The sequence below is a fragment of the Neolamprologus multifasciatus genome, chromosome 12 (assembly GCF_963576455.1).
Source record: "Neolamprologus multifasciatus chromosome 12, fNeoMul1.2, whole genome shotgun sequence".
NCBI lineage: Eukaryota > Metazoa > Chordata > Actinopteri > Cichliformes > Cichlidae > Neolamprologus > Neolamprologus multifasciatus.
In genome coordinates this window covers 34,585,770-34,603,333 of record NC_140450.1, presented here as the reverse complement: position 1 = coordinate 34,603,333, position 17,564 = coordinate 34,585,770, and the positions used below count along the sequence as shown (strand labels likewise).

The following is a 17,564-nucleotide window of genomic DNA, read 5'->3' as shown; positions in this document are numbered from 1 at the left end:
TTCTGGACAATCCAGTGGGCTAAAATTTACAAAGGAAACATGAATTTGATGAGACTTGAAAATATGAATTGTTCACTGGTGGAGTGGAACATGAAGTCTGTAGCTCTGTTTCCAACAATCTTTTATATAACCAAAGATTTCTGCAGTCAGTCTCTTCCTGCTGGCCTGATGCAGGTTGAAGAAACATCGACACAGGCTTCACCTGAAAGCTGTGTCCTTGTTTTTTTATATTCTATGATAAAAGAATATAAAAGATCATATTGACTGTATAAAATTAAGGCCGATTTACAGTTCTGTCTTTGCACTATTTTGGATTAAATTTGGGATTTAAATAATATTTTTCAACACTCAGACAGTCGAAGCTGAAACAATCGCACAAGTGTTGCTGATTTGCTGAGGAAAAATAGCCATGATAAACCAATCACATGACCAATTTAAGATGACATAGCAACAACCCGAGACAACCCTGAGTCTTCACTTTTGTGTTAAAAGTGTGTTGAAAGGCCACGTAAAACTAGAGTCATGATAAAAAATATATGTAATGTTTTTTCCTGAATCGTTGTTTGTGTTTACTGAGGGAAGAAACAGTAAAAACTGCATTTTCTAAGGAAAACACTCAAAAGCACAAAAATTATAAAAAACAAAACCATCCTTTCCTATTGGTGTTCTGTAAATAGTTTGAAAAAGTTATCAGGTCTTAAAGTCTAACGTCATTAACCGTTTCTGGGTCCCAAAGTCAAACGATCACTGCGGCGTCACTGAGAGTTACAAACTGTCTAAATTCTTTCATCTTTAATAAAAGGATCAGCGTTGCTGCTTTACCAGGTGTAACATTTAAGTTTAACATCCAGGCATCCATGAAAACAGAATTTATGAAATTTTACAGAGTTAGAAGTTAGCAGGAAGTTAGCTCGCTAGCTTCCACTTAAACATAATATATCATGTCCAGCTCTGCTATCATAACCTTAAAGCCATACTCTATAACTAACATCACTGACTCTTGGTCTCAGTAACCAGCTGCTTCACCATTTTTCCTTTTATCAGACCATGCAGAGATACAGCTGCCCGCCTTTTCCGCAGCGTTGACTGTGTTGTAGAATTTTGCTACTTTATGTCCCAGAGCTTCAAGACCATCAACTACATCCTGCAAAGAGGAGAGAGACTCAGATGGAACAAAACCTGTAGAGATTATTAAGTTATCATTTAAATACACTGAATAAATTACCTTTTCAAGCTTGGATTCAAGTTTTACTTCACTTTGAGAGTCTACAAGAACAACCAGAGTATCAATCGCCTCCTTAAGGCTCTTTCCAAACCAAAGGTGGTTCATGAGCGCCTTGGAGAGAAAAAATAATCTATGAGGTGAGAATGTGATGATTACAGGATCAATTAGGGTGAAGAATCCTCTTACTGTGATGCAAGCTTTAACAGCAAAGACAGCATCAGTCCACATAAATTTATTTTATTTAATATGTAATGGCACCTTTGTGTGTACCGTGCATACATACCGAGGCCACTGCCGGTGGAATCATTTCAGCACCAGACCCTCCAATCACCAGCGTCTTCGATGGAGACTTCAGCACAGATGGGGCTGTATTGGAGGGAGGCCGCTCCCCTGAGAAATACAGCAAAGACCTTGAATGACAAAACTAGAAAGCAGAAATCAGTCTGTACACACATATTTGAGCATAAATCATTCATACAAATGTTTCATACACAAATCAGTGACTAGGGATGGGTATCGTTTAGGTTTTATCCGATACCGGTGCCAAACCGGTACTTTTGAAACGGTGCCGGTGCTTAAACGGTGCTCAAACTGGTGCTTAAAGAATGGAGAACACAAAATTGGTCCAAAAACCTCTCATGTTTAGCTGTTTTTTTTGTAAAAAGATAACAATGTTAGCCTTTTCTGCAGCTATGGGGCATATATGGTATCACTCTTGGCTGGAAGCAGCTTAAACAATGGAAAAAACATAAACTTTGTCCAAAAAGCTCTCATGTTTAGCTGTTTTCCACTTTTTCTTTGGTCATTTTAGCCTTTTTGTCCAGGGTGAAGGGAGTATCTGCCATCAAACAAGAAGACAGCCGCATGTAACTATGACGGTGTTTGCTAGTTCACCTTACATGCATTAATGTAATAACGTGGTTAGCCTACTCAACGTAAATTACACATGAACAACATGAAGCTACTCACGCAGAGAAGAACGGCTGCTGCTGCATCATCATTTCTGCTACACTAGCAGGCCTCCGGGTCCGATAACAGGCACCACACCCGCAGTAGATGTGCACGGTGTGAGGTCTCGCAGCAAGCTATCAAATACGGCGCATTTCTCGGCTTTAAAAAAAAAGCGCTATGCGTCGCCAGGTGTTTCATCGGATTCGAGGTGTTACCTTTGACAGTGTCACAGTATCAGCTTAAAGCACTTGTTGCAGGCTGCTGAGTTTGCATATTTTGCTGTGAAGTACAGCCAGACTTTTGACTGCTTCGCCTTGGGCATTTTTAATCTGTAGCTCTGCTCTAAAAGAACTTACGTACCTGGCCCCGCCTACTATCCTCGGAAACGTAAAATGATTGGCTAGAATCTAAAGTGTATCACTTCTCAGGAAAAAAAAGCACCGAAATAAAGCACCGAAATGTGCGCTGCTTTTCGGTCTGGTTACTACCGTTTATGTCAGAACCGGTGCCATCATGGCACCGGACACCGGTACCCATCCCTATCAGTGACTGTACTTTCTTGCAGTATTTTCATACCTGGATTGCGGGGGCAGTGGAGCCTATCCTAGCTATTATAGGGTGAGAGGCAGGTCGCTAGCCTGATGCAGAGCTAACACAGAGAGACACTCAACCATTCACATTCACACCTATGGGCAATTTAGATTCACCAATTAGCCTAACCCTACTAACTGCATGTCTTTGGACTGTGGGAGGAAGCCAGAGTACTCAGAGAGAACTCACACAAACATGGGGAGAACATGCAAGCTCCCCACAGGAGGTGGGAGCGAACTCAGGGCCTTCTTGCTATAAGGCAACACCGTGCTGCCCTATGTATATACTAGAGATGGCACGATACCACTTTTTTATGTCCGATACCGATATCATAAATTTGGATATCTGCTGATACCGATATGAATCCGATATAGTGTTTTTTAATCAATAAAACTGTTTTCTTAATATCTTGCTGCATTTTGTATAAGTTCATACTCAAGTTTAAATACACAACAACACTAAAGCTATTCTGTTACACCTGTATGTAAAAAATACACTGCACCCAAAATATTTCAAAGTTCATGAATACTGATCAATCTAATAAAGTTAAACCTGCTCCATCCTCCCTATTCTGGTATTTTAAAGAGTACTTAGCAGAAATATTAAGCAACCTAACTAATAGGGTTGCAAACTCCCAGCATAAAAAAAATAAAAAATAGGGAACCACCCTCCACCTCATGATGCTTAATCGATGTAATCAAATTTAATTTGATGCAGGGGGGGAAATGCACAGAAATAAATTATTTTTCAAGAATAATTAAATAGATTCAACATATTTCTTCAACAGAACTGCAGACTGCACAGATGGTATCTTCCCAAAGGAAAAAGTACTATAGCTTACTAGGGTATATTAGACTTAACAGTTACTATATACAGTAATGGACTTCTATTCATTTTACATCAGATTAAAACTTTGGGTGTAAGATTCAGATAATTATTTATTAAAAGCTCGACATTTTAAATGAGAATAAGAAAGAAAAGTATTTCTTTGTGCCCCCTTTTCCCTGTTAATGCCCTATCGGCCCCCCTGGCTAAACTTTACTAGATCCGCCCCTGCACAGTTACGTCAGCTGCGTAGAAAAAGATCCTGGTGTAGAAATAATATTAAATAAATTCTAACAACAGATTATCAAGCTTAAACGTGCTGCTGTTGTTCAGCCGCTGGTTTCCTCTTTCTGGTGCAAAGTGGGCCAAAAACAAACAAGAGAGACGATCAGCTGATCATTGATCAGTTTCATGATTGAAGTAGCAGCAGGAGAGAGAGAGAGAGAGAGAGAGAGAGAGAGGCAGTCGCTCCATATATCAGTTGTCAAGCTTAACGCGGGAATGCTTTACAAACATTCAGAGATGAACTTACACACTTGCTTTACTTCTCTCTGGGAAAACTTCCTCGGAGATGAAATGCTTGTTTGGTAGCAAGGCTACAAATACACACAGCCGCTCTATCATTCTCTATGAGCCGAGTTACGCCGTGTCGCAAGTTTTGTGAGGTGCTTTTTTGATATTTAATGGATCGGATTACATTTTTTATTTCTCTCCGATATCCGATCCAGTAATTTACGTCAGTATCGGACCGATACCGATACGTAATATCGGATCGGTCCATCTCTAGTATATACAGTATAAATGAATATAAATATCCATATACTGTTAAATCACAACAGCACATTTATATTATAAGGTTAACCCACTTCAGTAGAGACAAAACTGAACAATAAGACGAGCCCCTTATGAGCAGGTACTTGATGACAGTGTGAAGGAAAAACTCACTTTTAACAGCAAGAAACCTCCAACAGCACCAGGCTCACAGAGGAGCAGTCGTCTGCTGTGACCAGCTGAAGAGTGAGGTGAGGAAGACAGGACAGATTTAGAGAGCTTGTGTAATTTGTGTTTGTAGAAGGTCACTCAGAGCTCAACTGTGCCTGTTTGAACATTGAAAACATTTCAGTGGGCTATAGCATTAAATGGAAAATGGCATTTTAATCCAAATTTACATGATGTGCTTCAGTTTGGCAGTTTTGTTGATTGTTTTCATCAATTGTCAGATGACAAGGCGTCATAATGAATTATGAAATGCAAATTCTCCGCTCATTTCCTCAATTGTGCTTTTGTTTGGTACTCTTAGACTAATAATTCATGGTGTGCAGTTTCCTGAGGTGTTGTTGTTTTTCTTTCAAATCTCTTATATTTGCCCCCCAATGTGCTAACATGTACAAACATGCATATTTATCAAGTATATGTTATATTAACCACGCTTAACACGTTAGTTTAGAAGATGAATTAAAATTGCGAATTAGCACTATACAAATCTGAACTGAGGTCCAGAATATTTGTTAATAAATATTAAATTCAGAAGGAATCCTGCTGATCCCTCACCATGAACGATGTTATCAGCTCTAAAACAGAAGTCATTTAGGTGGTTGTTGAGGATGATTCCAGTGCTTGAAGAGAGGACATTGGACCCAAATCTGTAAAGAGTAAACATTAAATGAACGAGGTCTAAACCCTGTGACACTGTTGTGGAAAAGTCAGCTGGTTTCAACAGTGAAACAGAATGATGCAGGTACGGACTCGTCGTTGATGCTGCTGGTGACAGACACAGCAGATCCATCTTCAGCCAGCACAGATACATGTGTGGTGCCGATGCTGTCCAGATACGAGTTTTTGCCGTAATACTGGGGATCGTGAGTCTTGTCGCTGCTGATCAAGCTCCGTATGTGGTTGGCAAAGCGATCCTCTGTCAAATTCTTTGCCATCTGTGTGAAATACAGAGAATTAATCAAACGAAATATATAAGCACATTACAGAAAATACATTGATATCAAGAAAATTAACAATTTACAGCCAAATATTAACAGAATTTTGATCATTGAGGCATCACTGACGCTGCTGGTGACAGACACAGCAGAAGCATCTTCAACTAGCGACCTGCAAAGTCGCAATCTCACCCCAGCAAATTAACCGAAAGTCTGACTGTGCAATGCTCAGAGATATTACAAAAAACTTCAGACCTCAACTCATTATCAGTGTGCATAAACCGACTGTGGTGGGAGGTGGTTTGTGGATGAGCTGCAGGCCGGGGTGGAGCAGTGGGTTCAGGCAGAGCAGAGGCTGATGTGGTATTGCTGCATTTACTCATTTAGTCACTTAAATATAATCATACTATATGCAACAAAGCAAGTGCAAATTTTGAGATACTTACTTTATCTGAGCTGAAGTTTGGATCTCTGATATGTTTCTTTAATCCATTGGCAAATTTTAAAGCTTCAATATAACGATGATAAAACAAAATCTTTTCATCAGTCGTCTTAGGTTCTGATTTCATTTCGTATCCTAAAAAAAAAAAAAATTGTTATTTCTTTTATTTAAAACATCATTTCTTAGTGTATCACATTTGTAAAGATTGATAAGGATCATTTTCTTATATGAAACAAACTCTACATGCTAGAAGCAACAAAACCTTTCATGATGTTGAGGATGAAGCTGAGGATGGCTCCTCCTGCAGGGGGCGGAGGGAAGTACATCCGGTAGTCTCGCAGAGAAATATTCCACGCATCAGTCACATTAACTTGATACGATGCCAAGTCCTCCAGTGTGAGTGTTCCTCCTGAGCAAAAACATTAAAACAAATGATTTTGAATGGATCCAGACAGATCACAGTGTAGCACACAGTGATCGTGGTAGATTTTTACAGAATGAATCGATTTGTTAATTTGTAATTAGATCATTGTGCCTGGCAAACATAGAAAATGGTCAAAAAAATGAATCCCGTCTGATAATACCTGCTTTCTGTATGTCACTGATTAAATTCTTTGCTATTGTTCCGTTATAAAACACATCTGGTCCCTCGTTTGCGATCATCTCCAAAGTGTCAGCCAGTTTCTCAAATTTCACAGTATCACCGGTCTTAAGCAGGTTCCCATTTTTATCTAAATATAACTCCCTAAAAGACAAAGACAGTGAAATAATAATAATGGATTGCATTTATATAGCACTTTTTCGGGGCCCTCAAAGCGCTTTACAATTCCACTATCCATTCACACACTGGTGAAGGCTACAGTTGTATCGTGCTATCGGCCCCTCTGGCCACCACCAGTAGGCGACAGGTGAAGTGTCTTGCCCAAGGACACAACGACCGAGACTGTCCGAGCCGGGGCTCGAACCGGCGACCTTCCGGTTATGAGACGAACTGCCAACTCTTTGAGCCACGATTGCCTAAAACATTCATTTGTATTTATGAAATCACATTGTGGGTGTATTTCATACCGTAGTGACGTGTTACCAATGCGTGGGATGTGTTGACCTTGGTAGGGAGGAATAGGGAATCCTTCTCTGGCTAATTTGATGGTCGGCTTAAAGAGGTCGGCCCACGGCAACTTCCCATAAAGCCGGTGTGCCACTTCATAACCTCGAATTTCCCCAGGAATCCCAATCCATCTGCTATCTGGTTAGATAGATAATGGGTAGTCAGGGCTGGAAAGTCACTCATAGATTTACTTGTGATTTGAGTAAACTGTAAGGTCCTGACTAGTGATGCACCGATACCAATACTGGTATCGGGTATCGGGGCCGATACTGTAAAATGTGTGTGTACTCATACTCGTAAAAGTTAACCGATACCATGAACCGATACCAACTTATTTCATTAATCAGAGGGTGGCTGGTCATTTCTGTTGTAGTTTTTTAGATTGGCCACTAGGGGGCAATTATTATTTTATTTATTATTTATTTTATAATTTTTTTATATTTTATTATTATTTAATAATAATTATTTTGTGTGTTTGTGTACAATATGGGCACTCTGCAATAATTTAAAAGTTTATTTTATTCTCAAACCTAATTTGTATTTATTTTATTCCAAACAGAAGTGTTTATTTATTATTCTGAAAGCTTGAGACAGTGCCAATAGTTCAGTGATATTTTGTAAAATTACAGTGTGGAGACTCTGCAATAATTTAACAGAAGTGCTTATTTTTCACTTGAAATTTTTTTGTGGTCATTTTTATTAAGATTTTATTTTTTATCGGCAGGGAATATAATAAAACCTGTCTTCCAATTCATTGCATTTGTGTGTGTGTGTGTGGTAGAAGTATCGTTTTTTGTACTCTGTATCGGCAAGTACTCAGATCCAAGTATCGGTATCGTATCGGTTTGAAAAAATTGGTATCTTTGCATCCCTAGTCCTGACCTTTAATGATCTGAGATGACATTTGATATAATTTGGTGCTTTGTAAATAATCTATTCTATTCTGCTCCATTTCAGAGGGAAACACAGTAATTTTTAAATGCGTGTCTGTTTGTAACTGATTATGTTAGAGATAACATTTTGCATCCAACACTTACTTTTAGTTTATCATATCTGTTATTAATCTCTGTCACTCTTCCACAGCATGTCTTTTATCCTGTCTTCCTTCTCTCACCCCAACCGGTCGCAGCAGATGGCCCCGCCCCTCCCTGAGCCTGGTTCTGCCGGAGGTTTCTTCCTGTTAAAAGGGAGTTTGTCCTTCCCACTGTCGCCAAAGTGCTGCTCATAGGGGGTCATATGATTGTTGGGCTTTTCTCTGTATCTATGAAGCGCCTTGAGGCGACATTTGTTGTGATTTGGCGCTATATAAATAAAATTGAATTGAATTGAATTGAATAGTTTATTTCACTATATTTACATATTTACACTATTTCTGGCTTAAAGAAGCATTTAGCATCTTATACTTACTTTTCTTACTGTTTATGCAGCCTGTGTGCAGGACTGTAGCACAGAACTCTGGACCCTTTAAATAAATGGAGCCCCCTTTCTTTTCTCAATCCATCTATCTCACACATATTTTAATTTCTATTTTCTTTATTTATTTATTTTATGTCTGCCACAAGTGAACTGCTATAATAAATACTCCCAGTTCGTATTGCTGTCCATCCCATAGGTCAAAGTCAACACACTATAGACAAACAGGAAGTAATGCAGGAAGGTCTTTTATACTCTGCTGACAGCAACATAATTCAATTCAATTCAGTTTTATTTATATAGCGCCAAATCACAACAAATGTCGCCTCAAGGCGCTTCATAGATACAGAGAAAAGCCCAACAATCATATGACCCCCTATGAGCAAGCACTTTGGCGACAGTGGGAAGGAAAAACTCCCTTTTAACAGGAAGAAACCTCCGGCAGAACCAGGCTCAGGGAGGGGCGGGGCCATCTGCTGTGATTGGTTGGGGTGAGAGAAGGAAGACAGGATAAAAGACATGCTGTGGAAGAGAGACAGAGATTAATAACAGATATGATTCAATACAGAGAGGTCTGTTAATACATAGTGAGTGAGAAAGGTGACTGGAAAGGAAAAACTCAATGCATCATGGGAATCCCCGGCAGCCTACATCTATTGCAGTATAACTAAGGGAGGATTCAGGGTCACCTGGTCCAGCCCTAACTATATGCTTTAGCAAAAAGGAAAGTTTTAAGCCTAATCTTAAAAGTAGAGATAGTGTCTGTCTCCCGAATCCAAACTGGAAGCTGGTTCCACAGAAGAGGGGCCTGAAAACTGAAGGCTCTCCCTCCCATTCTACTTTTAAATACTCTAGGAACAACAAGTAGGCCTGCAGAGCGAGAGCGAAGTGCTCTAATACGGTGATATGGTACTACAAGGTCATTAAGATAAGATGGGGCCTGATTATTTAAGACATTGTATGTGAGGAGCAGGATTTTGAATTCAATTCTGGATTTAACAGGAAGCCAATGAAGGGAAGCCAAAACAGGAGAAATATGCTCTCTCTTTCTAGTCCCTGTCAGGACTCTTGCTGCAGCATTTTGGATTAACTGAAGGCTTTTCAGTGAGTTTTTTGGACATCCTGATAATAATGAATTACAGTCGTCCAGCCTGGAAGTAATAAATGCATGAACTAGTTTTTCAGCGTCACTCTGAGACAGGATATTTCTAATTTTAGAGATGTTGCGCAAATGGAAGAACGCAGTCTTACATATTTGTTTAATATGTGCGTTGAAGGACATATCCTGGTCAAAAATGACTCCAAGGTTCCTCACAGTGTTACTGGAGGCCAAGGTAATGCCATCCAGAGTAAGAATCTGCTTAGATACCATATTTCTAAGCTTTTCAGCGCCGAGTACAATGACCTCAGTTTTATCTGAGTTAAGAAGCAGAAAGTTAGTGGCCATCCAAGTCTTTATGTCTTTAAGACATTCCTGCAGTTTAACTAATTGGTGTGTGTTATCTGGCTTCATGGACAGATAGAGCTGGGTGTCATCTGCATAGCAGTGAAAATGTATGCTATGTCTTCTAATGATGCTGCCTAGGGGAAGCATGTATAATGTAAACAGAATTGGTCCTAGCACCGAACCCTGTGGAACTCCATAATTAACCTCAGTGTGTGAAGAGGACTCTCCATTTACATGCACAAATTGGAGTCTATTAGATAGATATGATACAAACCACTGCAGTGCAATACCTGTAATACCTACAGCATGTTCTAATCGCTCTAATAGGATATTATGGTAAACAGTATCGAATGCTGCACTAAGGTCAAGAAGGACAAGCACAGAGATGAGTCCACTGTCAGAGGCCATAAGAAGATCATTTGTAACCTTCACTAAAGCTGTTTCTGTGCTGTGATGAACTCTGAAACCTGACTGAAACTCTTTTCACAGACAAAAAATGAAGAGAGGTGGGAGGGGGGATCTCAGGATCAAGGGCAGATTAAACTAATTTGCTCTCTCATAAATTTAAAACATAAGGGACAGGGACATGTGCATCCACAGCAGCCTGTGTCTCTGGCCTCACAAGATCTCACAAGATTTCCAGCTTCACCTCCACAGACAGATAATCTGCCACAGAACGAGTGAAGATTAGCCAAAGCAGAAACAATGACTGATAAAGATGGACTTGTGAGGAAAGTTAAGATTGGTCCTGGGGACCAGAAAATGGGAAAGATGGACAGCATTCTGGCAAGCTGTCTACACAAATCAGAAAGTTCCCAAACCTGAAGCCCTGGATCGACGGTCAGGTACGACACATGCTGCGTACTCGCTCTCTTGCATTCAGATCAGGCAATGAGATGGAGTACAAAGCTGTGAAGTACAGACTGAGTAAAGCCATCACAGCGGCTAAGAGGCAGTACAGAGAGAAGCTGGATGGCTTCTATTCTTCTGCTGACCCCAGGCGGATGTGGCAAAGCCTGCAGCACATCACAGAATATAGGGCCACCACCAACACCATCAGCTCCGCAGGCGGTCTGCTGGAGGATCTCAATCCGCTTTACACCTGCTTTGAGACCCCCCAGACCTCTCAGATCCTCCACACCTCCCAGATCTCCCAGAACCTCTAGACCTCCAAGACCTTCCAGAACCCCCAGATTACCTGACCCTCTCCCCCACCAGCGGTCTCAATAGACCAAGACGCTTTACACAACCAGTCGTCCACACATTCACACACTGGTGATGGCAGCTACATTGTAACCACAGCCACCCTGGGGCGCACTGACAGAGGCGAGGCTGCCGGACACTGGCGCCACCGGGCCCTCTGACCACCACCAGTAGGGTGAAGTGTCTTGCCCAAGGACACATCCAGAGCAACATCACAGACACTCTGGACCCCCTGCAGTATGCCTACTGTCCAACAGGTCCACGTCAGACGCCATCGCTGCTGCCCTTCACTATTCACTCTCCCACCTGGAAAATAATGACTCCTACATCAGGGTACTCTTTGCTGACTTTAGCTCCGCCTTCAACACAGTCGTCCCTCACAAACTCATCAACAAACTGTCTACACCCGGCCTGCACCCCACCCTCTGTGACTGGCTACAGAACTTTTTCACTGGCAGGCCTCTGTCAGGATCGGCAACAGGACTTCAGTCAGCGTTACCACAAACACTGGAGTTCCACAGGGTTGTGTCCTCACCCCCACCCTCTACACCCTGTACACCCACAACTGTGTCGCCTCCAACAAAGACAACATCATTTTGAAGTTCACAGACAACACTGATGTGATCAGTCGCATCACTGGAGGGGACGAAGCGGCTTATAGGAGAGAGGTGGCCGGTCTGGTGTCATGGTGTGAGGACAACAACCTCACCCTCAACACTGACAAAACAAAGGAGATGATAGTGGACATGAGGAAGAAGAAGAGACCTCACCAGCCGCTGTTTATCCAAGAGAGTGAAGTGGAGAGGGTGAGCAGCTTTAGGTACCTGGGCATTCACATCAGTGAAGACCTCACCTGGACACTGAACACCACACAGCTGCTCAAGAAGGCTCAGCGGCGGCTGTATTTCCTGAGGAGGCTGGGGAAGCTCCTACAGCTGCATTGTGGAGACCCTGACCAGCTGCATCACTGCATGGTACGGCAGCACTACTGCTATGGACCGCAAACGCCTGCAGAGAGTGATAACAACTGCGGAGAAGATCACCAGGACCCCGCTGCCCTCTCTGCAGAGCATCTACCATCGCAGAGTCCAGAGGAGAGCTGCCTCCATCCTCAAAGACCCCACACACCCCCAACACGGACTGTTCACACTTCTGCCCTCGAGACGAAGGTTTAGAAGTGTGAAATCCAGCACATCTCGACTCAACAACTCCTTCTTCCACTGCTGTCGGACACCTGAACAGCTGACCTACCTCAACTGCAATTTGCACACTAAGTTCATTTTGCACATAGAAATAATATTCCTTCTGTACACATGAAAATAAACACTTTCTTGAATCTTTGAATCCAAAAATTTGTAGTATTGCACAGACTAACTTCTAAAGTATGTAAAGAGCTGTGTGGTTACAGGTTATTTTGAGTTTAGAAATCATTGATTTTATATTTCTCTTTGCTGTTAAAACACACACATAATTTGGTGGAAATGTAATATAATAGGACACTTTAGGACACTATTGAGGCCACAGTCAACTTTCATTGTGCTCTGGGCTGCAATTGCTTATTAACCCTTTTTTTGTCTTTTAACAAATGTATTTAATAAAGGCATTTTAATACTGGAACCAATTTGCCTCAGCAGTGTCTCTTCAAGCCTATGTAATTCTTTTGTTTAGTCTGAAAACACACTCTCTTTATATTTCCTAGAGTTGAAATTCCCCTAGGTGGCGCTGTTGCATTTTAATCATAACACCCCCTGACCACCTCGCCACAACAGTAAGCATGTGCTTAGTTTTTCATGGTTCAGTGTGCCATCCACAAATTTAAATTCTCTATCATGCAAAAAAGAAAGTCATACATGAACATGATCCAGAAGTGCAGCTGTCTTCTGTGGACTAAAGCTCATTTAAAAAGGACTGAGGCAAAGTGGAGAACTGTTCTAATGTCAGACAAATCTTTTTGTTTGTTTGTTTGTTAGAAAATGTGGATCCTGCATCGTCTGGGATAAACAGTAAAGGGCTTTAACAAGTGCTGCTGTTTTTGCAGCTTGTTATCAACACTCAATTCAAAACATTTGAAGGCGATTACATTACTGCCTATGGAATTGGCTGCTTGCACATCTGGCAAAGCACCATCAGTGCATGGTGCATGGTGCATGGTGCAGAGTTGACATCAGCAAGACCACGCATACTGTATCTATTACAATAGCATGGTTTCACAGTAGAAGTACCTGGGTGTTCAAATGACCTGCCTGCAGTTCAAACCAAAAAACACATCGGATGCATCATGAAACGAAAGATATGACAAAAAGGACCCAGGACTGTGGAGCAGCAAGAATCCTTTGGCAAATAAAAACATTTTGACTCAGTATTTGAATATCTCTGGACTTTTTTTATACATTTCTTTGAAGAGGTATAAGATAATTTATGTTTTGTTCCTGAGTAAATTATTTTCTTGTGCTTTTGAGCTTGATGATGTTTTCTTTGTGTCCAGTCCGTCTCTGTCTCATCTGAGGATCCTGTCTTTAGTGTTTTTTCCCAGTTTATCCCACCAGTTTGTCCCACTTTCACAAACAGGAAACTCAAGCCTGCTTTAATGTTAGCTTATAACCAGCTGTTGTTGTTTAGCTGGTTTTTCGTTGACTGCCTGGAGTTGGAAGCGCTCTAATCTGCTTACAGTAATTAAATAATGGTTAAGCATTCCTTAGTGTGTTAGAGCCCTGACTTTATTTCAGGAGATGAGGTTAGAGGTGAGGAGGAGGATACCTGTCATGCTGTCTCTTTCCTTCGCTTCTTTGGTGACAAGAGCCCTATCCCAGATGATAAAAAGTAGGTATGATCCTTCACATCTTGAGTTTGTCTTACAGACTAAGGTACACCTTTAGAACTTTTGTGTTACATCTTGTGCATAATTTGGAGAAAGACTTGTTAAGACCAGTCTGGAAAAAGACCTGTTAAGACCTGTTTGGAGAAAGACCTGACTACTTCAATCTCTCTGGTTGCTTCTGAAACTAAGGAGCATGTGTTTCATGGTTTTAATTTATGCTAGATTATTCTGATAGTGTCATATATGACACCGACTCACTGTCTTGAATAACTGCCGACAGCCAAACCTCTTTTTCTGGTTTGCTTGATCTCTTTTTTTCTTTTCTCCAGTTCAATGAGGCTGTGTCATAAAGGTGAGTCCAAGAGCAGATTTGACTAAACAATCGTAAATATTAGCATTATGGCAGAAAAACAACCCACCTTGAGGCCACTCCACGGTCCACTCTGTGGTTTTACGACACAACTTAAGCAGGTCAGAGTTCACATTTCTGGGGACAGTCTCTCTGGAGTTGATGATTTTCACTTTACCTTTGAAAACATTACATATTATTACGTTAAACCCCAGCGGGGTTGAGCTAAGAGGAGCAAGGGTGCCTTGTTACCGGAGCTGTCCATCACAGTGAATATGACCCCGCCTCCGATCCCCGCGCACTGTGGGTTGATGATGGAGGTGCACAGCAGCGCAGCGATGGCAGCATCTACTGCAGAGCCGCCTTTCTGAAGAATGTTCCTGAAACAGTTCAGAGAAATAGATCAGGCTGAAGTTCATGTCCCTGTCCCGGCTATTCGCGGGGATAAACCATTATTGCAGTCACTTTTAAAACAAAGTATCCAACTTCATAAAAGTACCACTGAGCATCTGGCTCCGGGAACTTAGAAAGAAAATGTTTGAAAGCGATGCAAGAATACTACGCTTGCGAGCAAATGACACAGAAATCAGCCCTGTTAAAATTGATAGTAGGTTTAAATATTGGTGCAACTTTGGCATTTCCGCATATTGGAAAGCATGACTGTAATACAGATATTGTGTCCAAGGACAGAGAATAAATCTATCTGAAGAACTTCATTCATTCATTCATTCATTCATACATACATACATCCTTCCTTCCTTCCTTCCTTCCTTCCTTCCAGTTAGTAGGTGACCCGCTCTACTACCTCAGCTATAGCCACCCCCATCTCTTTAAACATTTCTTTTCATGTTTGCTTGAAATAAAATATCACTGTTGGTACTGCAGCTTACTGCAACCTAAGTATGCGTTTAAATTTAATGCTTAGAAGAGGCAAAGGGTGATATCCACATGTTGGACCATCTACTATGTGCTTTACCGTGAAACTGGAATTATTCCCCTATATGCCTCTATGTTGTCATTACAGACGATGTCAGTAACAATAGTAATTTGTCACTTAGGAACAAAGCAGTTCTTAGGTCCGGATCTTTGAAGTGAATGATGGGATCCGAGGCATGATATTTTAATCTCTATACCGTACTGTCTGTTGACAATACACACCACATCTGTAAGAATCATAGTTTCTACGTAATACGTCTTTTTCTCAGTTTTGACCAATAAATCATTTAATAGGGAAATGGCATGAAGATTTTATACAGATCACACCGAATTTTGACTTTTATAAAATGAGGGGGGGACATAACCGCACACTTCCATGATGAGACGCTCAGACACCGATGTTTTTTCTCAAATCTATACACGAAAAGTGAGCGCGAGAGCCCTCAGTGTGCCTGCTCGCTGCTGAAGTCAAAGTAAACTTTATTGTCATCTCCGCTACATACAGTCCAGTTTATAGAGAGACGAGACGACGAGGCTCCGGTTACAGCAGTGCAAGTAAACAAACAATAAAAATAAGAAGAGTAAGAAAATAAATATACACTTTAGGACTCGGGGTAAAGGGATCAATAACACTTTAAAATGTAAAACTTACAGTTTGATGATTTAAAATCTCACACACAACCTGTTGAAAGGGGAGGGGGGCCGGCTGCTTCCAAATAGAGCGCATTTCATTCATAATGTTGTAAATTCAAGCCCATTATCTACTCATGATTTGAATCCTGGGTTGTGTGAAATCCCAGAAATAAACCTTAGACAAAGCGAATCTGTGAACTAAGGTGTAGGTCTGTTAGGTTATGTTGTGGTGATCCTCAGGTTGGGGGATGGGTGTTCATACTGGAGTGCTAAATTAAAACCAATGGAAGATGGACAAGAAAAGTTCAAAGTCATCGGGTGCAAAGATACAGGTAAGCAGATGTGTGATTGGATAATGGCAGGTCATCCTGAAACAATCAGAATCAGAATACTTTATTAATCCCTAAGGAAATTATGTGCGTTACAGTTGCTCCAAGAAAAAATTGTAAAAATAGCAACAGTAACAGACTAAATGCCAAACAATACATTATGTTACAGATTTTACACATTTAAGAAATAGCACTATTATATACAGATCACGCAATTATAAATATCAAGAATTAACAGAGGTGATTTTAAATAAGTATCAAGAACATTGGCAAGAATATTCCAGAGTAGAAAAGAGCACGTGTAAAAAGGGTGTGACTGTTGCAGTGTTTACAGTGTATCAGATGGAGGAGGTGTACAGGGAGATGGCCACAGGCAGGAATGATTTCCTGTGTCCGTCAGTGGTGCTTTTTGGTCATCTCAGTCTCTCACTGAACGCTCTCCTGTGACTAGCCAGCAGGTCATGGAGTGGGTGGGAGTTATTATCCATGATTGTCCTTATCTTGGACAACATCTGCCTCTCAGACACCACCCTAACGGAGTCCAGCTCCATCCCCACAACATGTGGATCAGTTTATTTAGTCTGTTGGCATCTGTGACCCTCAACCTGCTGCCCCAGAATGCAACGGCATAGAGGATGGCACTGACTACGACACAGATACAACAAGATAACATTAATTAGTGAAAACTTCTGTTTGCGCTTGTTAGCCACTTGGCTATGATAGTAAACAGTAGACACTGAATCTTTTGGACTGTGTTCAGCACAATATTAATTAGTCATTGTGAATTGTTGATTTGTCCGATTCTCATTGTATGACGAATTGTGTTGGCAGTTTGTTAGTCATTTACAAACTATGCATACTGTCACTCTGGGGAGTGTTCGCCCAGGGCGCCAAACCGGCTAGGACTGTCATTGGGGCTAAATAACTATTTATCTGCATCATATTTTAAGAGATCTGGAATAAGCAGGACTTTATCATTGACAAGTTATATTTACAAGGATACAAGTAATCTTTTTTTCCCACTGTCATGTAAAAATATTCCTCGCTCGCCCTGTGTCTTTTATCCTAAAAGCCCAGGTCCTGTACCAGAGACCTGGGCGCTTCAGTGTCCCGCATATTGTCACTGTTCGTAGGACTGGAGTCTTCTGTACAGAGATCTCAGATGTCATTTCTGGGATCACACAGCCTGCACCTGGGGTCTTGCCTGGTGTGGTAGACCCCAGCCGCTACTGATCTTGTGCTTAGGTGTGTTCCTACACGCCTACAGGCTAAGCCTACGCTTGAAGCCACAGGTGTTCGTTAACGGGGGTGACGCGATATCACTGGTATGCATGCATTCATTAAACAGCCCAATAACTCCAGT

The 17,564-nt window shown here is 41.3% G+C and overlaps 1 protein-coding gene across 2 annotated transcripts; it reads right to left on the bottom strand.

Moving 5' to 3' along the window:
- Window positions 1-290: 290 nt before the first annotated feature.
- ggt5a (gamma-glutamyltransferase 5a) lies at window positions 291-15,256 on the bottom strand. 2 transcript variants are annotated; one of them, XM_085180631.1, is made up of 11 exons: window positions 14,556-15,010; window positions 14,374-14,481; window positions 7,034-7,211; window positions 6,550-6,710; window positions 6,228-6,374; window positions 5,970-6,100; window positions 5,339-5,523; window positions 5,144-5,235; window positions 1,509-1,615; window positions 1,226-1,336; window positions 291-1,144 (listed from the first exon to the last, which is right to left on the bottom strand). In XM_085180631.1, the coding sequence occupies exons 1-11, from the start codon at window positions 14,566-14,568 to the stop codon at window positions 1,007-1,009; spliced, it is 1,371 nt and encodes a 456-aa protein (XP_085036757.1). In that variant the 5' UTR covers window positions 14,569-15,010; the 3' UTR covers window positions 291-1,006. The 2 variants fall into 2 exon arrangements, 1 of the variants encoding a protein (XP_085036757.1); XR_014877247.1 differs by lacking the exon at window positions 291-1,144 and adding an exon at window positions 4,538-4,602 and having other exon boundaries at window positions 14,556-15,256.
- Window positions 15,257-17,564: the final 2,308 nt, after the last annotated feature.